This window comes from Xylocopa sonorina, chromosome 9, assembly GCF_050948175.1.
Source record: "Xylocopa sonorina isolate GNS202 chromosome 9, iyXylSono1_principal, whole genome shotgun sequence".
In the NCBI taxonomy this organism is placed as follows: Eukaryota; Metazoa; Arthropoda; class Insecta; order Hymenoptera; family Apidae; genus Xylocopa; species Xylocopa sonorina.
In genome coordinates, this window is record NC_135201.1 from 9,976,260 (window position 1) to 10,000,000 (window position 23,741).

Sequence of the window (23,741 nt, forward strand, 5' to 3'; positions counted from 1 at the left end):
GTTGAATCTGCCAAATTGCATAGCGCAATTATGTAAACATAAATTCAAATTGTTTCACTATGCTTTAGTGAAAAACAGATTTAAATTAAAACAAAACACGTATTTCGCATTTAAATCTTGTAAATGATATTTGTTACGACAAGAGAAAGGAATAAGAGTCATGAACAATTCAGAATTATACCAGAGAACACCTGAATACATACTTCTCATAAAAACTCGATTTAAATTAACTCTAAGAGAATTTCAAAATGACGAGAACGTGAAAAAGGAATACCTCGACACGATAATACACGGGAATATGACACGTTACTATCAAGATGCGTGCAAGGAATTCGATTGGGACATCGACAAGGATCTTCTGAAGGCGATGAAAGACGAAAACGAGATTACATGGCGGGAACTAGAGTCTTCAGATAATTCCAGCCTCGAGAACTCTGAAAAAAGGAACTGGATGGAGAAATTAGAATTCCTTTGCAAAATTGGCGACCTCGAGCGTGGTACGGACATCGCGAACGCGATTCTGACAGACGAAAGCAATTCGTCCAGCACCAAAATCGATGCTGCTTTTGGCTTGTTCAGAATATCGTACATAAAAAACGACGCTTGCTCAATGGGGAAGATAATTACCCAGATAACGAACTTGATGGAGGGCTCTCACGCGTCAGGTAGCAATTGGTGTTGCCGCAATAAATTGAAAGTGTACGAAGCTGTACATTGTCTTGCGACGCGTAACTTTCCTCGCGCAGCTTCTCTTCTATTGGAGTGCATTCCTACATTCGAATCCTACGAACTGTTACCATTTAAAGAAGTCGTCGAGTACACTGTACTATCAGGGATGATTTCTCTGTCCCGATCGCAGCTCGATTCTCAATTCAACAACAACGGCCTTTTGCAGCAAGCTTTGCTCACAGAGTCTCCTAGATACAGAGAATATTTTTATACCTTTTACGATTGTCGTTACAAAGAGTTCTTTGAAAATCTCGGTTGGATAGAGTCCGAGTTTAAGTCGAATCCGTTGCTTCGTTCCCATTATCGTTACTACGTGAGGGAGATGCGTTTGAAAGCGTACTCGCAGCTGCTGCAAGCGTACAGGACCATTAATTTAAGTAGAATGGCAACGGAATTCGGCGTTACGGAAGAGTACATAGAGCAGGAAGTGGCGCGTTTTATAGCGAACGGTAAATTGTATTGTAAAATCGATAAAGTGGCTGGAATGATCGTAACGGTCAGCGCCGCCGGTTGCAACAGAGGTCAAGCGCCAGACGCCTCGTGCGGTCGGGGTTTGATTTATCAGAATACGATTAAAAAAGGCGACGCCTTGCTTAATCGATTGAAGAAGCTGGGTCAGGTAATCGATTATTGATACTGACATAACTTGCCTGGAAGATCATTAAGTTTGCAACAGCCACGGGAGCGAGAACCGTTAAAGCGATGCACGTACCACGTGATGTTTGTTTATTAATTCAAGCTATGATCTGATGCACATTTACACGAAGTGTTTCATCATAATCTAACGTATTATTGGCGAATTGGGATAGTATGTGTCAAGTTTTTAATTAAAGTTATAATCGAAAATAGAATAACAGAGGTTTATCCGTTACTTTTTAGTATTAGTAAGTTAACTGTATCCTAACCTTATTTAAATGTGATGGAAAGTACATTACTGGGCGATTTTTAATTTCAGCAATCGTTCAGTACGTATCCAGAAAATTATGGCGCATCGAGTTCTGAAAAAGTATCCCAGATCGATTTACAAAGGAACCAACGAGATTAAACAGTATTTCAATTATTTACTTGTATTAGATTTTGAGTGTACCTGCAAGAGGTATGAAAAAATCGAGCCTCAAGAGATCATAGAGTTCCCCTGCGCGGCGTTGTCCACGCAGACTTGGCAAGTGGAGAACGTCTTTCACAAGTATATTAAACCGAAGGTTCATCCTCAGCTGACTACATTTTGCACACAGCTAACTGGAATCGTGCAGGACATGGTTGATAACGAACCCCATTTCCCGGAGGTGTTTGCAACATTCTGTGACTGGTTGGAGGAACACAATTATTTCAAGGAAGGTAATGATTGTGCGTTTGTTACGTGTGGCGACTGGGACTTGAAGTCTATGTTACCAGAACAGTGTAAGCGAGATAATGTGCCATTACCGAAGGAATTCCAGAAGTGGATAAATCTGAAAGGCACCTTTTGTGATGCAACGGAAGTATATCCACGATCCTTGAAGGATATGCTCATTCGTCTGAATATTCCCTTACGTGGTAAATTGCATTCTGGTATAGATGATGTAGAGAATATGGTTAAAGTAATACAAATCCTTCAGTCTGACTACGATGTGCAATTCAAAATAAATAATGTTCACCCTGATATTTTGAAAGTTTACATGAAAACTAATTGAGACATAATTTTAAAAACTCGCTGAAAACTAATTTATTGATAATAAAAAATGTTACTGGTATAAAAGTACGAAACTAGGGTGTATTCTGTATATAATAAATACTTTGACAAGAACAAAACTTGATTTTACTTTACGATCGTTTAACATTCACCCTTATCTGTACCTCGATCTTATTATTTTCCGTATAAATTTCAAGAATCGCGTTCAAGTTTCGTTCGATTTTTCGTATACATTGGATTTTCAATTGAAAGTCTCTTCTAGTAGGTATCATCCCCTCGGCGGGGACAACACTTAAGTACTCTGTACACGATAAAGAAGTTTCGAATGGTTGTGCCACTGTGCAAGAACTTTTTATTGTTACAACTGCTTCCGTTCTGGTCGGTGGATTTAAAAGTACGACTGGTGGGCTGACTATAAAATAATCAGTGTTTATCTCGTTCTGAACTGTATTGTCTCCCATCCTGAAAATTGTTTAATCGAATACATAAACGTTTACCGAAAAACAGACTGCACTTACTCTGAAGGTAAAAAACTTTCGCCGTGCCCTTCGTATATGTGACTGTTATCGCTGCACAGAGAATAAAACATTTGTGATTCATCGGCATTGTCTTGCAGAACAGACAACGTCTCATCTGCGCACATTTCCATGGTTAACATTACTTCATGCTGACGAATTCCTTGGCAAAGATCTCGAAGATTTTGCTGAATAATATGCAGATCAACCAATGATTTAATAATCAATCAAATTAATTACTAATTCTATCATTACTTACCACCGAATCTCGAATGATGCTAATATCTGAAATTAACTGCTCTCCAGCGAAAGCTCTACATATGGGATAAACTATACTTCTAAACGCTTCATTCTCATTTCCACTCAACTCACCAGTTTCTTTTATCTTATGGTACAATCTAAAGATTTAATTAGAAATCTAAAATAGAACGATCACTTTTTTAATTCAATGGTTACTTACCTACGAATTCGCCATCGCGAAGGTTCGTCTCCGTGAATAATTAACAATGTTCCTACATGGGATACGTCAGATCGTTGTAATAACGCTAAATCTTCTTTCCGGGGATGGAACTCCAACGTGACCCACTGTGCTTCCTTTGGATTCAATAGCAACTCGGTAGGATTTACTTGCCAACTTGAAACCATAGTAGGATATACGGCTGAAATTGTTAAAACATATACATTAAAAAATAATGATTACTTTGTTGTATATTTATTTGAGTTACCTTTTGGCGTTAACTTTATTTTAACGTAGGAACATAAGTCACCGGTATTTTGTAATTTAATCTTTGCGTTCAATGAACCACCAGAGTTTAGAGTTCCAAGCGATAACCACATTTTCCCGCTGGTATCTTTGAACGCTTCAGAAATTTCAACCTTGCTATAACCTCCATAACCGTACAGAAATAGCTGCGACCGATACATTGTAAATTCATTATAGTATTCGAGATGAGTTTCAATATTTAATAAAGTCATTTACCACTTTCGAAGGACGAGATTCAGAGTCTCCTCTTTTAGGCTCGTAGTGTTTGAATATTATTTTTCCAGCAGCTGCACCTATATGGTGAGGACTAAATATAACAGACAGTGTTCTACTTTCCATACCCTGCAAAACTAATAGAATAGAAGTACCAACAGCTTGTCGGTCCCGAAGAAACTGAAAAAATTCATTAACATTAATCTGACATTATCAACATCGCAAATCACTTGATTCATTCTATGGCGGATTTCGTGTTTTACCCGAAAATTTTTTTCACTGTCTGATATAACAGCTTGAATCTTGATTTTATTGTTGCTTATGTTACGAATAGTAAATTCTTTAATCTCTGACTTCCCTGTTCTCACGCTATTCCATACTAGAGCAGCGTGAGTTGTTCTGATAGGAATTTTGTCTCCAGCAACAGTTGAACTGGACACTAAACTAAGTGGCGAATTTCTTCCTGACCTATTATAGTGTAATTTAATAGCTGTAACTTTATTGTACGTTGGTAACGATTAAATTTTCCATTTAAACTTACTTGGTTGATGTTACGCTATGCGGAGACGAAGGAGAACTAACGGACCGCGAATTCTGAGGTGTTTCACAACGAGACAAATTTTCGTTCTCTGCTTCAGAACATACAATCGACTCTCCAATTACAGAGTAATGATGAACACTGCTGGCAGTGGTTAACTTGATCTTTGCATACCTATAAATACGAATTGCAATAAATAAAAACAGATTATAGTATCCGTATACACATCACAAAGTGTTTGCTCACGTCTGCGAAATATCTGCATTCTGTTGTTTGTACGTGACAACGAAACAACCAGTATCGTTAGGTTGCACAACTAAATTTTTCGGCTCTACTGAAAAATATTTCGAATTTTTCGGCGATTCAATGTCTTGAGAAAACGAGGCTAGTATCAAGGTCGGCATCGTCCCAAGATTAATTACCATTAACGGTTTGCTTTGTTTATTAGGTACAATCAAAGGTAAGTCCGTGTCAATCACTTGTATCTTGCAAGTTCCTACTTGTACGGCAAGAGGAATTTCTTGAATTATTATACTATCGTCCGAAGTACTTTTCGCCTGAATTATTAAGGTCCCGTTGTAACGATGTAATAACCGTTGCTCCGTTTCTGTAGTTTTCTGTAGGATTCCTTTGCACTGAATATTTGTGGTAAATACTTCTTGCGAATGCAACGTGGTATGTTGGAATCCTTCAGAGTTTTCGAAACTAAATAATGTTGACCCATCCTATATTAAATATACCAGATAAAACGAAGACGGTACAAAATTAATTTTGCGTGAAATCATTTAGATGGAATAATCACCTGTGATATAAAAAGTTGTATAGGAACGTCGATACTATTTTTGTTTTTTATTGTAACAGGAAGAACTGCCATACTGTTTTCAACGACACACTGAAAGTCCAATTCTTTCTTCTGGGAAGGATTTAAGATAACTATATCGATTTCTTCAGGTTTGAAACGAATTATATGTTTCATGGTCCACTCAGATCTTGTTACCATATCTGACATAGTTATGTCCAGAACTGCTATGATTGGTTTGCACATTTTCACCACTGTTACCGCGATCTAAAATGATCACATTTTAATGTTTCTAGTACTATATAAAATATATATTATTTTCTTTTTTCTCACCTTAACATGTTGTTCTGCATTTGGCTTAATAAGAATAACATCTGACGGTAAGATAAGTTGAACATTATTCTTATCACCTTGAATTTGGTTTATGCTTAAAGAACAAATTACCCATTTGTCACTTTTATTCAAAAGTTCAATATCAGCTTCTCTGGATATACCAACAATACAGTTGCATAACTTTTCTGTGCTTTCACCGATAATAACGCCTGCAAAATATATTAACAAATATCAGTAACATTTAAATTAATAAATTAATACCATCATGTAATAATTTAATAAAAATTAGTAACCGAGAAAAAGAGCAAATATATATGAGGACAGATTCTTATTTTATTACTATAGCATACTGTTAATTTGACTTTGTCTTCCTTGTAAATTTGATAGATCCTGCGTAAACGTTGCCGATTTGTCTTTGTACGAAATATTCTCTTCTTTTATATTCTCTTTCAATTCCATTTCTTCCTTCTGAAGATCAACGGATATTTTCTCCTGATTAAGTATCGAATTGATTGTTGAAGTACGAGGTGATGTTTTTCTTCCCATCGCATAGTTTGGCAGAGTTAATTTCGGATCCTCCAATAACATCTTAAAATCTAAACATTACAATGAGTACAGAATTTAAAGGGAAGGAGGAAAAGAAAGGAGCAATTATTAACGAAGTAAATTGAAATTTTCAAATGCAAGACTATACCTTGATTATAAGATGTTAAATTTCTATTGCTTATTTCTTTCTTAAGTTCGTGGCAAGCGGCTACAAAGCTTGTATTTGTGCCCGCGTTAGAATCAAATGATAGCATTCTTGGTATAGAATGTTTAGCATCCACTGTTTCACTGATCATTTTACTATCTAGAGATAACTTTGTCGAAAGGTTTATTAATCCCACATCTTTACTGAAATTATCAATACTCATAGCACTTGGAGTAGCAGGCATAGATTTTCTACTTGAAGGCACAATGTAAGTATCTCGAACTGGTTTTTCTTCTTGCACCTGCACAGATTTTTTCTTCTTCTTTGCCATGATAAGTTGATCCACCAGTCTTCGCGGAGTTCCATTGTCAATATCTTCCAGTGCTTGAGCGATACTAGTTAAGCTCATGATACTTTCTATATCTTTTGGTGCATTTGGAACGTTTTGAGCCTTATCTTTAGCAGCATAAGATGCAACAGAGGAGTCTAAAAAAGTAGCTTGTTACATAACACAAATCATCTTTTAATAAACTTAAATAATACCTTCTGTTGCAATAGTTGAATCAACCAGAGGTATAAGTTGGTCTCTCTTTTTCGGACTATTTACGGATAAACCTAAACTCGGTCTCTCCACCGCCTCCTCTGATAATCGACCGAAATTTCCGCACTTTCTTTTGAAAAATTCACCCACAGATACTTTGCGCCCAGCACAAGACCTGAAACTCGTACATGTCATATTTTCTAATGCAAAATGTATGTTGAGAAGAAACTTACTCCACTGATAAATCTAGTTCACCAATGATACCAGAAAAACAGGATAAATTTAAATATTCTTTGTCGGTAGAAGTTGTGGTAGGTAGGGCATACGAATAATTTTGATGCCAGGATACTTCATCGGCTAACATCTGACTAGCCATTTCGGAAGCGGAACGGAATTCTTCGTTGCCAAATTGTGCCATCAATTCAGCAGTTGTTGTGTCAAACGTTATTTTATTCAAATTCTTGCTTGACAACGAGGAAAAACGTTTTTCTGAATTTCTACTTAATCCAGATGAACGTGCGCTTATCTCGTTTGGTTCAAAGACAATCTAAACATTGAAAAGCACATAAAAATATCCTGCTCATCGATGTTCTGTTCTTTTAAAAAATCCTACATACACTATTTGTTTTACTAGTAGCTAATTGTAATGTATTTTCATTCTGAGAATTAGTTTCATTGGTGTACATAGTTTGGCCTGAATTCATTAAAAGAGACGAAGTCATATTAGTAGACAAGTTTTGAATGTTTGCATTATTCTCTTTGTTTGTATCTGTAACAGTTACAAAATACATGAATTATTTATTTAAGAAGAACCGCATTTGCAACACGAAGTTCTTACCATATGCAGTGGATGTAGATTTCGTATCGCTGCATTTTTTAAGCAGCTTCCTGGCAAGTTCACGTTCCGTGTCCAATTTGTTCTCACTTTGTTTGTCCACATCTCCCATCCCACTCACTTCAGCTAAAACTATAAGAATTCGTTATGAAATAGAAATATTATCATACTGTACCAGAACAAAACAAATTACCGAACTTACAGGAAGATATGTTAAGTATACCAAGAGACGATTCGTCAGACCTTTGCGTCGCATCATTCTTGTGTATCATGGATTGTTTATAAATGGCTTCGTGAACATCTTTATTGAAGCATTGACTTTCCAGCCTGAAAAGAATATTTAACTTTCAATCTTTCTACGTAACATAAAGAACACTTAACCAACCCTTTGAGATGACCTTCAAGATTCAGAATGTAATTAGATATTTTTATTAAAACGACAAACAAAAAGATCATGGATTTTAAAATGAATTATTTCTAAGGATTGAGCAGTGATTCCTTTTGTGAGTTCACCATTTCCAAGATTATGATGTACCTCGAACAGGTGGTGCATGAGACCACTGTACTCCAAAGGATCAAACAGTATTAATCAAAGAACGCGAACGAGAAAATTCGTGAAATAAAAAATAGAAGAAGAAATGAACTCACGTGCTTTTTCTTTGTACGGTCGACGCTGCTTGCGGTTCAGGCGTGTTTAACACGGTCTCGTTGATAAAATTCGGCCCCGTCGACTTTGGCGGTGTAAACATTATCAAGAATTAATCTCTGCTCGTCCCTTGACCGACGTTCAGCCGACTAACCGCTCAGGGGAATAGTTTGCACGTGTTGATGATTTTAAGCGATTCACGAATCGCAAAATCGATGAAACAAAGGGGCGACTGTACCATATTATTCTCAACGTATTGTTTTGACAGTTAATCGATTTTAGCGTTTAAATTTGAAACTATTCCGTGATCACCAATCATGGAATATAAAACTCCCACTATGTCTTACGTACCATTTATGTACGACGAACACAATAACGGCACCGCCATCTGGGCGAACTTAAGCGAACGAACATCCTGCGTACCGTCGAGAACAGGTACCGACGGATGCGCACGAGAATGGCGTGAGAAACTTGTGGAAAGCTACTAATTCAATACCACAGTAGTGATGTTTAGAAGGAAAAATAGCCTTATTCTCATCGTGCATCGATGAATGTTAACGATAAGAAGATATTAGGATTGTACACCATATATCAGACGTTTTGGCACATCCTGGTTGAATGACGATTTACTCTTTCAGGAATTGTAACAAAGATTCTAACATATTGACAATAGAATGGATGAGAAAGTAACAATGGAAAGGAAGAAACTGAATTATGAGAATAAACTTATATTGGCACCCATGGTGCGAATTGGCACCCTTCCTATGCGTCTTCTTGCACTCGACTATGGTGCCGATATAGTGTACACAGAGGAACTGATTGATTGGAAATTGTTACGCTCGTTTCGTCGTGAAAACGGTAAGGAAATGTTAGTATTGCAATATTAATAACGAGAGAAGATGTTCAGTTTAAAGAGAGAGAGGATCTGTTTTCATGAATCTCCTTTTAGATGTTTTGGGAACAATCGATTACGTGGATAAAACGGATGGTACAGTGACTTTTCGGACTTGCTCTAAGGAAAGGGATAAAGTTGTCCTACAAATTGGAACCTGCGATGCGACTAGAGCGTTGAAAGTTGCTAAAATGGTAGAGCACGATATCGCTGGGATCGATTTAAATATGGGTTGTCCTAAGTTGTTTTCCCTGGTAGGAAAAATGGGAGCAGCTCTTCTGAAAGAGCCGGAAACAGCTGTGAACATTTTGAAAACCTTAGTGGATAATCTAAGCATTACAGTAACTTGTAAAATTCGTGTATTACCTGATTTGGATAAGACTATAGAACTTTGTAAGCTTTTACAATCGACTGGTATATCAGCAATTGCAATTCATGGTCGTACGGTTGATGAAAGACCTCAGCATGCAAATCGCAATGACGTTTTAAAGGAGATCTCTAAAAAACTTTCAATACCAGTTATAGCAAATGGAGGCTCAAAGGAAATACAGAAGTATTCTGATATTTTCAAGTAAATCTTCGTTTAAATTTTAGTCATGAAACGTACAGATATACAGTTTCAAACTTCATAGAATTATTTACAGATTTAAGGAAGTAACAGGGTGTAGTAGTGTAATGCTTGCACGCGCTGCTGAATGGAACTGTTCAATATTTAGTAAAGACGGTTTGCTTCCTATGGAAGATGTAATTAAGTCATATTTAAAATACGCCGTGGATTGTGACAATCCACCTTCCAATACCAAGTACTGTATACAAAATATTCTTAGGGAACAACAGGAATCTCCATTAGGAAGAAAATTTCTTAATTCCCAAACTTTAGAACAAATATGGTATAAATTCTGTGATTTTAAATAATGTAATTATTTATTATACAAATCCAGTATACATATTGTTTATTACAGTGATGTATGGAATCTTAACGATTATTGTTGTTTAAAGAGAAAAGAATTTGAAGAGAAAGGTTTATTAGGAAGATCTCAAGTTTCACCTATGAAGGAAGATGAGAAGCAAGACGAGGAACAACCGACCAATAAAAGGAAACTTTCGGAAGAGGAAGATGTCATTTTAATGCACTGTGCGTTTCTAAGGAATAATTACGTGACTGATGTTGAATTGCCAAAAACTATATTACACAAGTGGACTCAAACTCAAAGAAAAAAAATGCCAACCTATAATACTCGTCAAAAAGGAAAACTTTTTCGATCCATCGTTACCATAGATGGAAGAAAGTATGGATCATCCTTCTGGTAATAAGAAAAATTGTACTTTTATTTTACATTCGCACGCTTGAATGTTATATTTATTTTGTACTTTTTATAATGTTTATTCAACTATTCTAGGGAGAAGAATAAGAAATGGGCGGAACAAGGAGCCGCGCTAGTCTGCCTCTTCTCTTTGGGCCTAATGAATGAGAAGAATTTTGTTTCAAATAGAAATGTTCTTTCTTGATATCAAACGAAGGAAGACTAGATTTAATGAAATGCATTAAATAAATACAATTCATTGAACCACTTTATATCTGTTCAACAAAAACTTGATCATATATTTTTTTATTTTTGTTAAAAATAAAAACCACTCTTCTCTTATAAAAAGAAATGCATTATTTTTATGTACTCACCATATTATATACAAAAAATTGTCACACAATTGAAAGTTCAATACACAAACCTTTTTACATATTAACTTACAAACTAATAACTAGCATTACCAAACTATTAAATTAGAGTGTAGATTATTGTACCAATGACCTTGGTAATACCATTGTTTACTTGAAATTGCAACCTATATTTCTTCATGAAAATGAAGACATTTTATTACATTTTATTTGGAATAATCAATTTTAGAATGACGCTTACAAGAATTACCAAAAGATTTTAGTTTACCAATCGCACTTTCATTGTTTTATTATACTTCGTAAGGAAAATAAACGAAGAATAACCCCATAGACATCCACAATGTACCTCGTTCTGTCATGTCTCGTATAATTAACAGAATGAATCAATCACACACGACCTCTATCGTCGAAACGTTGAAACAAGTAGTGAACACAATTGTGTTTCTCCATGTGGACATTAATACGTTACAGAGATTATTAATTTCGATGTAAAACTTATATACAACGTCAAAGAAATTATTTACAGTTTAACGTTTAAATCGTTACTTGATCATGGGTCCACCAAAACGTTTCAAAAAAGACAATGGTAGAAACCTATTTTTTATACTTAAACAGGAAATTGCACAATTTTTATTTATGAGAGATTTATTATGAATTTGGATTTTAAGTTATGTAAAATACGTTTCGAATCGGAATGTAAATGAAACGTAATATTACTTGACATTATAACTAAGTTCATTATTTATGTTTGCAGACAGGGGGAAATGGAAGAAGCGCAAAGAAGATCCTGAAGAATTTAATGATGATGATTCTTTAGACGATAACGAAGCTGAAGGTATACCAGATGCAGCCAAGAACGATGTCGAGAAACAAGATGAAACAGCATTAGAAGATGAGTTTGGCGCAAAGGATTATCGTTCACAAATGATTTTGAAGCCTGATTGTGCCTCCAGGCCGCTTTGGGTGGTAGGATATGATAACAATTAAATGCTGATTACATAATTGCAACCTTCTCTCTTAAATATGAAAATTACTTTATGATTAATATTTTTTTTAGGCACCAAACGGACATATCTTTCTAGAATCTTTTTCACCCGTATACAAGCATGCTCATGATTTTCTGATAGCTATCTCAGAGCCTGTATGTCGCCCAGAACATATTCACGAGGTAAAAACATAAATACAAACAGAAATTGTTATATATATACGCAAAATGTTTAACAACTTCAATTTCATTTTGCAGTATAAACTGACTGCTTATTCTTTGTATGCTGCTGTCAGCGTCGGCCTTCAAACGCATGATATAATAGAATATTTAAAAAGACTTAGTAAAACTAGTATACCTGATGGAATTATAGAGTTTATAAAATTATGTACATTGTCTTATGGTAAGGTGAAGTTAGTATTAAAGCACAATAAGTATTTTGTTGAATCTCCGTATCCTGAAGTATTACAAAAGCTGCTGAAAGATCCAGTAATTCAAGAATGTAGACTAAAGAAGACTGTGGAAGATGAAAAGGATGAAATAATTACAAATATACAAAATAAAACAAAAGTGCCACAAGTAATGATATTTTCATATGTTCGATACAGTTATTGCAATGAAATACCCATTATACATAATTTGCATCTGTTTCAGTTTGGAGCAAAAGCGGTGACAAATGTTCCAACTGGAACCACCAAAGTAACAGAAACAACTAATGATCAGGTTCCAGCAGAAACTGCCACTGTTCCTGAAGATATAACTACATTCTATGATAAAATGGATAAAGAGGACGAGGACGAAGAAGAAGAGCAAGAATTAAAAACTGTTAGTTTCGAAGTAAATCAAGTACGTAAGTTTTATACTGCTTTACAAAAAGTGAATATATACAATAGATATGTCTAAATATTAATGCAAAATTTTGGTCTAGGAAAAAATTGAAGTTATACAGAAAAGGTGTATAGAATTAGAATATCCTTTACTAGCAGAATATGATTTCCGTAATGATACCGTAAATCCAGACATAAAGTAAGTATAAAAAGCTGAATTACATGTATTAACATCCTAGATAACAAGGAATGTATGGAAAATCAACGAGACATAGTTATTATTGAGACTTGAGGTGAACTTATACTTTTACACCTAAATGTCTCAATGATATTTGTTTTCAGCATCGATTTGAAGCCATCGGCTGTGCTGAGACCCTATCAAGAAAAGAGTTTAAGAAAAATGTTCGGGAATGGACGTGCCAGGTCAGGAGTCATAGTTTTGCCTTGTGGTGCAGGCAAAAGTTTAGTCGGTGTAACAGCTTGTTGTACGGTTCGAAAACGTGCATTGGTACTGTGTAATTCCGGAGTGTCGGTAGAACAGTGGAAACAGCAATTTAAAATGTGGTCGACGGCGGATGATTCAATGATCTGTCGATTTACAAGCGAAGCCAAGGACAAACCTATGGGCTGTGGGATTTTGATCACGACGTATTCCATGATTACCCACACGCAAAAACGCTCATGGGAAGCAGAGCAGACTATGCGATGGCTTCAAGAACAAGAATGGGGAATCATGGTTTTGGATGGTAAAATTATAAAAGAATACTTTCTCTTAATCCTATTCCAGAATTGTCTAACATGCTTCACGTTTGTAGAGGTACACACGATTCCTGCAAAAATGTTCAGAAGGGTCTTAACGATCGTTCAATCACACTGTAAATTGGGTTTGACTGCAACATTGCTTCGAGAAGATGATAAAATTGCTGATCTTAATTTCCTGATTGGGCCTAAGTTGTACGAGGCCAACTGGTTGGAATTACAAAAAAGAGGCTTTATCGCGAGAGTACAGTGTGCCGAGGTTTGGTGTCCTATGACGCCTGAATTTTACAGAGAATACCTCGGTTGTAAAATGACTAAGAAACTAGTGAGTAATTATTTCATTTCAATGTAATTTGGTTTAATGCTCTACGGAATTTTCAAACCATATTCCATTTGCAGTTACTTTATGTGATGAATCCCAATAAATTTCGTTGCTGCCAATACTTGATACGATATCACGAAAGACGTGGCGACAAAACCATTGTTTTCTCAGATAATGTTTTTGCTTTGAAGCATTATGCAATTAAAATGAACAAACCATATATCTATGGTCCTACTAGCCAAGTAAGTGTAAAAATGGTGGAAGTATCTAATTAATTGCAAAGTATATAGCAATGTAATTCATTTTAGAGCGAACGAATACAAATTTTGCAAAATTTCAAATTCAATACTAAAGTGAACACGATATTTGTGAGCAAAGTGGCAGATACTTCTTTTGATTTACCAGAAGCTAATGTTTTGATTCAAATATCTTCGCACGGTGGTTCGCGACGTCAAGAGGCGCAACGTTTAGGACGTATTTTACGAGCTAAGAAAGGTATTTTTACTTAGAACAAAAATTGACCGTATTAAACACTTCATATTTTTTTTTTTTAAGGCGCCATCGCGGAGGAATATAATGCATTCTTCTATACACTGGTATCACAAGATACGATGGAAATGAATTATTCTAGAAAACGTCAACGTTTTCTTGTGAATCAAGGATACGCCTACAAAGTTATTACAAAGCTTGCAGGAATGGAAGAAGTACGCATTGCTTGATAACAATCCAGTAAACGTTTTGTCATTTTAAGTTTTGTTAATTTAATTTTTGAATATAGGAACCAGATTTGATGTATACATCTCGAGATGAACAGGGTCATCTGTTGCAACAAGTTCTGTCTGCTAGTGATATGGATGCAGATGAGGAAAGGATACCTGGGGAAGGGCCAAGACCCGTAAGTTTTGTTATATTAATATGATCAAAGAACATGCTGCTGGTTGGGTTAAAACATCTGTATTGGAACCTAAACTTTTTCAGATTATACGTAAGGCAGGAAACATGACTTCAATGTCTGGTGCAGACGATGCGGTTTACTATGAATACAAGAAAGCCCCTGGTTCATCTACGGCGAATAAACATCCGCTGTTTAAGAAATTTAGGACATAAATATAGTTGGACATCCCATCACGGATATATGTAAAAGTATTTCATATTTATTATTTGCATAATGGAAACGTAAAGTTTTGTGCATGCAAGGAAAACGTTTAATATATAACAGCTCCTGAGGAAAGAAGTAGATACATCTACTCGCACAATTTACGTGACAGCAATGTGATTTACGCAAATGTAAATTACCCAGTGAAAAGTTAACTTAAGTAATGTGATAAAATAATTCTCGATAAATCCAACGGCTGTGGTCTATAATAACACGTATCTTAATACCTTGTAAACAGCATATAATACCCTCTAACTCGCCGAAGTATTTAAAATACGAATTGATACAATAAAGATGCATGGTAAATTTTCAATTTATTACTCTTGTCCTTAAATTTCTAAAACCCAATTTTCTCTTTAAACGATCAACCACTTTAAGTTACGTAATTCGTATTTTTTCAATACATATGTGACACAAAATTCTCTGTTAAATCGTAGAGTACAATTACCTTGGAATCGATGTCAGTTATCTAAACTTAAAACAGCTAAAACTTATCGCATAACTTACGCAAGTAATAACATCTCTGATAACGAAAGTATCCTATCCCTACGATCTAAAGCCCCTTTTGACGTTCGGTTATTTCGTAAAAGTGGCAAGTATCGCGCGTTGAGCGTCAATTGGCGCGATGGTCGTCGACACGTTCGCCCTGAAGTCAGTCGCGAATAAATCGTGCGAGCTGCCGGCTGTCACATGCAGGCCAGTTATCCCGTCGACGCATCGCGGTGCGTCCTTACATGTGAGACGTGTTCTGCCATTTAAAGCGGTGTTTCTTAATTAATTCGCGTCCGCGACTCGGTTACCCGTTCCCAATCGATTCGTATCCACAGACGTTCCGGTCATCGATATGACATGCATCGACACATGCGATGGCAGTGCCGTAGTCGCGGCCGAAACGGAACAAGACAAGTCCGCGTAGGCGCATCGTTATGAAAGGAAACAGTCGTTACCTGTGAACGAACCAAGCCGAATGTCCTTGCCTGGACGTTGTACATGTTGCGCTGGAAGGATCGGTGAACCTGGCACGATCGAGCGGTAGAGATCGACCATTCGAAGCGTGAACCGAAGGAAGTGGTAACCGTAGCGAGGTAAAAGATAAGAACAGGAAAAAGGAAAGAGTCTGGTCGGTGGTCTTTGTCCGATACACGGAACGAACGCAGCATCGTGGTGGAATAAAAGGTGCGGAGATCGTTCGAGGATACGTTCGAAGGGAACAACCGACGGTGGATACGAGGTATAGAGAGAGATAGAGAGAGAGAGAGGTTCGTGGGTAGACGCGTGACAGAGGCGAAAAGTTCAATGCATCGGTGAAAATTAGCAGGAGGTATCGTTGGTGGTGCGTGACGAGAAAGAGGGTGGTTCGCGGTGTCAGTGATTGTGAATAGAGAAGGGCGCGATCCTTGTCGGGCGGTGTTTAAGTGAAAGAGAGTGAAGAGAGTATCTGGCAGAGGTTCCGTCGGCAGAGCGTGCCGGCGTTTCCTCGAGCGCTCCGTAGCCGTGGACGCGGCTACGTAGCCACCCTATAAGACGCGCGGTGGGAGCTAGTGCGTGAATGTATTGGAAGCGGTGGCCACGTCTTCATCGTCGTCGTCGTCGTCGTTCCGATCGACGTGAAAACGGTGTGACACCGTGGAAGTCGCCGAGAACGGTTCATCATCGATGGCCCGTGCGACAGATCTTGGGTATCCGTGATCGCGGCACGACGGACGGGAACGTCGTCGAGGATGCCGCGGGTATCGTCTACACGTTGTCCCAGAAGGATGGCGGGCTTTCAGATCACCGCTGGGATCGATAGGCACGAACGGATCGAATAATCACGACGACACGGGAGAGAGAAACGGGGAAAGGAAGAGAGGAGAAAGCGGAGAGATCACGGAGGTTAGGCGTCCTCGCGACGATCTTTTTTCTCGAAGATGAACTCCATGGTATATACCCTCAACGGGTTTGCGATATTTTTCATGATATTCTGGTCGGTAATGTGGATCGTTCATGTACTGGCACTGATCGTCGGTCATTGGAAGCTGCACCGTAAAGTGAACCAGCTACCAACCTACGAAACGCCCTTACCCGGTGTGTCGATCATAAAACCGCTGATGGGCGTCGATCCGAATTTGTTTAGCAACTTAGAGACGTTCTTCACGATGCGGTACCCCAGTTACGAACTGTTGTTCTGCGTGGAGGACGACTCCGATCCTGTGTTAATGTTAGTGGGCAAGCTGATCGAGAAATACCCGAAGGTGGACGCGAAACTGTTTGTCGGCGGTTGCAACGTGGGCGTAAATCCGAAGATCAACAACATGCAGCCGGCTTACGAGGCGGCCAAGCACGAGTTCGTGTTGATTAGTGACAGTGGTATCAAGATGAAGGAGGACACACTTTTGGACATGGTTAATTACATGACCGACAATGTGGCGTTGGTGCATCAGATGCCGTTTACCTGTGATCGCGAAGGTTTCGCCGCGGCGTACGAGAAAATCTTTTTCGGCACCGTACAGTCGCGTATATATCTTGCCGCCGATTTGCTCAAGATAAACTGTCATACCGGCATGTCAGCGTTGCTGAGGAAAGCGCCGTTGGACGAGGTGGGCGGATTAAAGACGTTCGGTGTGTATTTAGCTGAGGATTTTTTCTACGCGAAGTCGTTGACCGACCGTGGTTGGCGTATCACGGTATCCTCGCAACCGGCGTTGCAGAACAGCGGCCACTGCGAGTTGCACTCGTTCCAGGCGAGGTTACGAAGGTGGGCGAAGCTCAGGGTGGCGATGCTACCCACCACGATCGTTTTGGAGCCGCTTAGCGAGTGTTTAGTGTTAGGTGCCTGTGCTTCCTGGGCTGCCAGCGTACTCTTCGAGTGGGACTCCCTTGTTTTCTATTTAGTACACATACTATTGTGGTTTATGTTCGATTGGACGCTGTTGAGCGTCGTGCAGAACGGTCCGTTGCCGTTCAACAAATTAGAGTTTGTATGTGGATGGTTACTTAGCGAAATCACCAGGCCCTATCTTTTTCTTCAGGCAGTTCTAGATCCTCTGATACAGTGGCGATCGCGCGTCTACAAGCTCAGGTGGGGTGGCGTCGCGGAAGAGGTTAAGGCGAAAGTCAAATATTGAACCATCGTGTAAAAAAAAATCTTACGCTTCGTTCGTGCTCTCATTCTTTTCTTTCTCTTCTTTCTTTCTTTCTTTCTTTCCTTTTCTTTATCTCACACGTATATTAAGAGAGCGACACATTCGCATCCGGTTGCAAACGTGGATGTTTCGTAGTATCCGATATATTATGCTATCACGCATATTATACTTGTACGCATTACGTTAGAACGTAAGAAAAAAAGTGCACGCGTATACGCACGACACGTACTGAATAGGGGGTGCTTGCGCGCGCACATATACATACATACGCACAATACCCGTATGTAAATACAATAATCGCGACACGCACGTGCGCGCGGCTACAACTTTTCAATTATCCAGCATATCATCTCACTTAGCTCGTAACGACGTGCTCATTTCTCGTGCAATGTTCTCTGGAAGAAGTAAGATAAAAAAAAAAATCCTCCGCGTTTTATTTCTCCAACACAATAACAAGTTGGCCGAGTAAAGAGACAAGCATAACAACAATTGATATTTGTAATCGTTTTTTTTTCGTTGTTTTTTTTTCTTGGTCCGTGTCCAGTTGGAGATCGACCTTTAAGTCATAGTATTTTCTAGTCTGTAATTATTGATACGCTCTAATATGAAACGATTTCTATCCGCGGCAAAATATAGTTGCGATAGTGCAAGTGTCAACTTGTCCGCGTATTGATATAGCGGCTATTTTTATTTCCAGAATATTTGCACATTAATTATTCTACACGTCGCAATTAACGATAACGCGTTTATTTCGACTTTTTAATATTTATTTCACTTTTCGTATATAGTGACTAAAATCGAGCAAACTAAGAGATAAAGAATTACGAAAAAATAAGTTGAATCGATAAGCGAGTTAAACGACAGTGATATTAGTTGTACTGCGTTGGTTTCTATTGTCACTTCTCTGTGTTAAGAAGGTGAAATCGTACGTACATGGATATGCGCGTTAGCAAAAACGATTAATTAGTCCATTATAAATGGCATGTGCGTACACACCGTTTAAAAAACATTCAAATAGCGCATGTTAGTTGCCGTGAGAACAAGAACTTTTAGACTTCGTAATGTCTAAAGCGAGTAATATTCCAAGTATCCAAATTATTAGCTATAATTCATATTATTTTTGGAAGGGTATCATTTTTTTTTACAGACTGTTCTATAAACGCGTGTGTACATCTACTCGAACAATGTGTCCAATCACGCGATTCGTACTATAATAAATTAATTCGTACTAAGTTGCGGTGACTCATCGCTTTCGAATACATACTCAAGAGTTTTGCGAATATCTACTGATTATTTATTTGTTTAATGTACAATTCGAGACGTACAGAGTCTCATATATCTTTGTACCAAAGTAGCTCCCTTAAACTTGTTTTTCAAAATTTACACTTTTTCTCACGTATTTATACTCGTTTGTTTTCCTCCCAGAGTATATATGTATATGTATATATTTCTTTTCCTTTAAAACTGTATGCCTTCAGGAGAAACATTATATAATTACCTTTTCGTCGATTAATCAAAACGAATCGATCATTTGTTCGTTATCTCCTTTTGCATGGACGACATTGTTCGAGTTCGAATTTGTTTTTGTTTATACAACATTATGCCTGCTATTACAAAGTACAATTTGTTTTTATCGCAATCGAAAAGTATCAAACACGTAATCCAAGTATTACAAACACGATAGGAAGATTACAAAGCATGAAAAATAAGTTCTTATTAAATCGAAACACTTGTCTGCCTTCTACACACGGTGTCGCGAGAGAAACGCTTCTGGAACGTTTGCTTAATTACACTTTTCTACTAATACGTTTTATATTCCGTTGCTCTCGCTGTGGTTAATTAATATCATTCATCATGATGCATTTCCCGTGATCTACTTTTTCTTTTTTTTTTTTTTTTCTTTCTCAGGAGACTGTAAAAACTCGCGCGTGCTTGGTCTTCGATTGTAACAATTTAGTTATATAAGCCAAACGATTTGGTTGATCAGCTTTTAGAAACAAAGAGATTAAGAAATTTTGATAAATCTAGGTTATATAATTTTACCACGGAGGTTCAGCGAGTGTTGATGGTAAAGACTGTGACGTTGGTTCGAACATTTTCTCTTTTTTTTTTTACATCTTATATAAATGTAGCCTGTCGACCAATGAGAAGTGGTTCTATTTAGTGCCATCGTTTCTGACAGGCCAGTCACACATTTGCGTTGACGGCCATTACATAAAATTGGCCAGGATCAACGCAACCGTCTCTATATATACATAGTTTCTTGAAAGTAACTATTCCTTACGTTTGCTACATTCCTTGTCACGTGTGTTACGATCGCGATCCATGCTGTTTTCAAACGAACTGGTCGTCCTTTTGTTTCCCTGTTCGTCAAAGAAATTAGAACGAATTACAGTCTACTTTATGAATTGATGTTAATTGGATTGTTCTCACGTACTTCCGTTCTATGCAAAGCACGGTCGGCGTTTTGGAAACGGTTCGTTTCATACCGCGTGTGTAAAAAGCAAATCGAAGTCGTGCCAGCGCTCGCCGCCATTAAAATCTTGCATTTCGTGAGTCACGTTTACAACCGACAATGATTAATCCGTAACCAGGCATCGTGATAATTCATTCTAATATCTTTAACAATTGATCGTTCTCTGTTACATCGCGAAATGAATATATTTTTTTATGCGTAATCGTAATAAATTGTGACAATAACGAGTAACCGCTACCGATTATTCAAGAAGGGTGTAAACTGTCTCGAGAATTTTGTCGTTCCGTGTGACGTTAGCGCTAACCAATTGCAGCAGCCGTCCAATAAGAAGTGGTTGTATCTAACGCTGCCCGTGTAGCCATCTAGATATTGTCATTTTTTTATTGGTTGGCGATTATTACGGTGCGTTCGCGGTGTACAGTGTCATCCCATGGTGCGACAGAATCATTGAGACAATCTGTACCAATCAGATGAAGTATACAGACGTAAGTCGTGAAACAAAAAGTCGAACAAAAGGACGAAAGATCGAGATAGTGAAGAGGTGTGTGTACACACGACGCTTAATAAGCTAATTGTATTGTTATTTATTTTTTACGTTCCGTTTATACGTCTCGCAATGTAAGGTTAATTTATTCTAGTAAACACAAGCGACAAGTTATCGAGGGATGTTATTCTAAGTGAATACGTCACGAGTCTCGCTGCATTATTATTACTATCGTTGGAGCTCTGAATTGCGTAAGTGTAGAAATTCTTTTGATTTCTATCGATGCAGGTAGGGGACGATCGATCTCTGTTTAACGCGGGGAATGATATTTGGGGTGCACGACGGAAAGTTGCAGATTCAGCGAGTTTTTGTACGACGTGTACGGGGCGGTGACGCTTAACGACAAAAGTGAATCTAAAGCTTTTGAACCCTGACAGTTTTATCAGTCAAGTGGTCAATTAATTGTGATATTTATACCGAGCTCTTCTACCGCGCGGCCAATAAATGTTTAACCTCGCAACGTCGGAGTACAACTAAATAGGGTACGTGTTTCATTAACAGCAATTATAATGGTACGATGTTGAATAATACAAAGCTATAAGAGGACGCGAAACTGCGTGCGTGCAGGACGTTTCGTTTTACTTTCGTAACCGCGACGATTTCGAAGGCGAAAGATAGCGACGGATATTATAGGGTAAAATACAAGTTCGATCTTTATCGATACTGCATGGTAGGTTTTCGAAGGCGCGACTGTTTTCGTAACTGCGTTATAGGGACGGTTTGGTCTTTGTACGATCGTCGACGCGTGCAAACGCCTTAAAATGCATAATCTGCAGCGTATATCTGTTGATATTTTTGTATCTATCGAAGCGCGATTGGTCAGGTGGTCATTCAAAAAGTCATTTGACTTTCGGCCCCCTAGCATTAGGTGTACAAATTAATTCAGTGCCTTTACTAATGTCTATTTAATCATCATGTTATTTTCGATTGAAATATCTTTCCACTGAGTCAGAATTTTCAAGGCGTTTGATCTTTAATATTTGAATTGAACTGTGTATCTTGACCGAAAGCAGATGATACAATCGGTTCGAAAGGCGAGTATTCTAACATTCAAGATAATGCTCGCAAAGTTCACATAAATTGGGAATGTAATGTCAGGTACAAAACGTGCAATTAATATGTACACCTAATAGTATATAATTGAACAGTATTTTCAAAGATCATCGCGCGTAAATCGATGACCAGACTTAAATAGAGCGCCGCTTATTTACGTCCAAAGAATGCATCGACTTATCGAACGTGGGATCGATTGTGCCAGATTGATTCTCTCCCCCGTGAATCGCTGCCCGGTGCTGGTTCTGTTCTTTTTTTTTTCACGCTGATAGAACACGGGATATTACATGTCTATACGTTTCGTTCTGATTTATCGAAAGGCAGACGATTATTCCTCTCCTCTTGTGTACGGTGTTTGAAATTTCTAAAATTGCACGTAACAGATAAACGATTTACAATGAAACGTTTTGAAAGTGTAACCGGTATGAGCCAGTGAATGTGTGTTTGAGAAATGCTCAGGAGCACTGAGAAATTTTTTAATAAATTTTAAGCAGCAAATCAAAATTGGGATTCCCGGTTGTGTGATATTTTTGCAGATGTGATAACGATTCAACGGCGCGTTTTAGAAAGGAGTAGGAAGAGATAGAGAGGAGAGAAAGAGAGTCACAAGGAGTAACTGTACTTTTCGCATCCAATGTGGAACAATCGTTAGCTGGAAGTATCAACGACTTCACGGAAGATTTCTTTCATTTTCCTCGCTTCGACGATAATGACTACATAGGGAACAGTCGGAATAATTTGTCTGTTTCTTTCTTTAATCTACATAAGCCTTTCTCTTTTTCTCCCAACGGAATTTCGCTGAACTTTATTTAAGGGAAATTTCAACGGTGTAACGTAACGCGAGGAATAAACGAGGGCCTGTTCGACTAGGAATGGCTGTGGCTCACTGTCATCAATGGATAGCCGTACCGAACGTTTGCATTAGCGGGGCAAATAGGATCGAAATCACTGTTTTTATACGTTTCGAAAGTAGCTATTCTTATTTACACATTAAATTGTTCGAAGAAAATCTCTAGTCATATATCTAATGTAATTATTGGATTATGAAATTGAGAAGTGTATACACAGTACAGTTGTTAGTTTCCCCTATATTTGTATAGTTTAAACTTGCTGATAAGATTAAAAAGAAGGCAGTGCGTCTGTTAGGTAAATGCAGGGCTACAGCTACAGGTCAGAAATTGAACATCGCTTGCTCAACCCCAACTTTATCAATGATAGTACTGTCCCACATATTAAAGACCCTAACGTACCAGTCGAGTTAGGCGTTTCAGGAATTCCTTTTGTTCGGGAAATTCGCTTAATTGCTCAATAACACCAACCCACCTACCATTCCGAGCAATATACAGCATAAACAAGACCTTTTAATCTAGTCGAAGTTTTATCGCAACGTAGGGCTACTCAACAGTGACCTAATTGAAAATTGATACGTTCATTTTTTCCATCACGTATGTACCATTATCAGGACAATTTTTATTCTTTCGTTCGAGCCCCAAAAATTGTAATTTTCGTACATTCAAGCTATTTTTTGCTCTTATGTGAAATTTATACATTTCTCTGATGAGGATTTTTTTCTACTGGTGCGAAGTGTAATTTTGATTTTTATTAACAATTTGATACTCGATGAGAGAGAAGCTAATCAAGTACCGGCAGAT

At 37.9% G+C, this 23,741-nt stretch overlaps 5 protein-coding genes across 5 annotated transcripts; 4 read left to right on the forward strand and 1 right to left on the reverse strand.

Moving 5' to 3' along the window:
• The first annotated feature begins 160 nt into the window (after window positions 1–160).
• On the forward strand, window positions 161–2,483 carry LOC143426588 (26S proteasome non-ATPase regulatory subunit 6). The gene is made up of 2 exons (XM_076900152.1): window positions 161–1,310; window positions 1,696–2,483. Exons 1-2 carry the CDS (start codon window positions 161–163, stop codon window positions 2,400–2,402), a joined length of 1,857 nt encoding a protein of 618 aa, XP_076756267.1. The 3' UTR covers window positions 2,403–2,483.
• Spd-2 (spindle defective 2) lies at window positions 2,424–8,647 on the reverse strand. Its single transcript, XM_076900150.1, has 19 exons — window positions 8,278–8,647; window positions 7,832–7,956; window positions 7,633–7,761; window positions 7,412–7,563; window positions 7,028–7,341; window positions 6,797–6,969; window positions 6,257–6,739; window positions 5,913–6,158; window positions 5,563–5,771; window positions 5,233–5,496; window positions 4,677–5,155; window positions 4,434–4,604; window positions 4,156–4,360; window positions 3,896–4,072; window positions 3,642–3,825; window positions 3,377–3,575; window positions 3,176–3,314; window positions 2,920–3,104; window positions 2,424–2,863 (listed from the first exon to the last, which is right to left on the reverse strand). The coding sequence occupies exons 1-19, from the start codon at window positions 8,376–8,378 to the stop codon at window positions 2,533–2,535; spliced, it is 4,266 nt and encodes a 1,421-aa protein (XP_076756265.1). The 5' UTR covers window positions 8,379–8,647; the 3' UTR covers window positions 2,424–2,532.
• An 82-nt stretch (window positions 8,648–8,729) lies between these two features.
• Window positions 8,730–10,823, forward strand: Dus2 (Dihydrouridine synthase 2). The gene is made up of 5 exons (XM_076900894.1): window positions 8,730–9,133; window positions 9,225–9,738; window positions 9,812–10,057; window positions 10,130–10,474; window positions 10,568–10,823. The coding sequence occupies exons 1-5, from the start codon at window positions 8,950–8,952 to the stop codon at window positions 10,674–10,676; spliced, it is 1,398 nt and encodes a 465-aa protein (XP_076757009.1). The 5' UTR covers window positions 8,730–8,949; the 3' UTR covers window positions 10,677–10,823.
• Window positions 10,824–11,286: 463 nt separating this feature from the next.
• Hay (ATP-dependent DNA helicase hay) lies at window positions 11,287–15,137 on the forward strand. Its single transcript, XM_076900764.1, has 13 exons — window positions 11,287–11,428; window positions 11,597–11,808; window positions 11,900–12,010; window positions 12,086–12,406; window positions 12,482–12,673; window positions 12,756–12,853; window positions 12,997–13,400; window positions 13,470–13,738; window positions 13,813–13,977; window positions 14,044–14,230; window positions 14,291–14,439; window positions 14,514–14,630; window positions 14,714–15,137. The coding sequence occupies exons 1-13, from the start codon at window positions 11,395–11,397 to the stop codon at window positions 14,840–14,842; spliced, it is 2,388 nt and encodes a 795-aa protein (XP_076756879.1). The 5' UTR covers window positions 11,287–11,394; the 3' UTR covers window positions 14,843–15,137.
• Window positions 15,138–16,794: 1,657 nt separating this feature from the next.
• Glct (ceramide glucosyltransferase) lies at window positions 16,795–18,020 on the forward strand. Its single transcript, XM_076901215.1, has one exon. It carries the CDS (start codon window positions 16,802–16,804, stop codon window positions 17,996–17,998), a length of 1,197 nt encoding a protein of 398 aa, XP_076757330.1. The 5' UTR covers window positions 16,795–16,801; the 3' UTR covers window positions 17,999–18,020.
• Window positions 18,021–23,741: the final 5,721 nt, after the last annotated feature.

Coding starts and splice junctions, on each gene's coding strand:
- Glct (XM_076901215.1), top strand. CDS start 16,802: ATGAACTCCATGGTATATACCCTCAACGGGTTTGCGATATTTTTCATG.
- Spd-2 (XM_076900150.1), bottom strand. CDS start 8,378: ATGTTTACACCGCCAAAGTCGACGGGGCCGAATTTTATCAACGAGACC. Junction 7,762..7,831: donor TATACTTAACATATCTTCCT/GTAAGTTCGGTA, acceptor GAATTCTTATAG/TTTTAGCTGAAGTGAGTGGG. Junction 6,970..7,027: donor GAACTAGATTTATCAGTGGA/GTAAGTTTCTTC, acceptor TACGAGTTTCAG/GTCTTGTGCTGGGCGCAAAG.
- Dus2 (XM_076900894.1), top strand. CDS start 8,950: ATGGATGAGAAAGTAACAATGGAAAGGAAGAAACTGAATTATGAGAAT. Junction 9,739..9,811: donor AAGTATTCTGATATTTTCAA/GTAAATCTTCGT, acceptor AATTATTTACAG/ATTTAAGGAAGTAACAGGGT. Junction 10,475..10,567: donor AAGTATGGATCATCCTTCTG/GTAATAAGAAAA, acceptor CAACTATTCTAG/GGAGAAGAATAAGAAATGGG.
- LOC143426588 (XM_076900152.1), top strand. CDS start 161: ATGAACAATTCAGAATTATACCAGAGAACACCTGAATACATACTTCTC. Junction 1,311..1,695: donor TCAGAATACGATTAAAAAAG/GCGACGCCTTGC, acceptor GCAATCGTTCAG/TACGTATCCAGAAAATTATG.
- Hay (XM_076900764.1), top strand. CDS start 11,395: ATGGGTCCACCAAAACGTTTCAAAAAAGACAATG. Junction 11,809..11,899: donor CCTCCAGGCCGCTTTGGGTG/GTAGGATATGAT, acceptor TATTTTTTTTAG/GCACCAAACGGACATATCTT. Junction 13,401..13,469: donor GGGAATCATGGTTTTGGATG/GTAAAATTATAA, acceptor TCACGTTTGTAG/AGGTACACACGATTCCTGCA.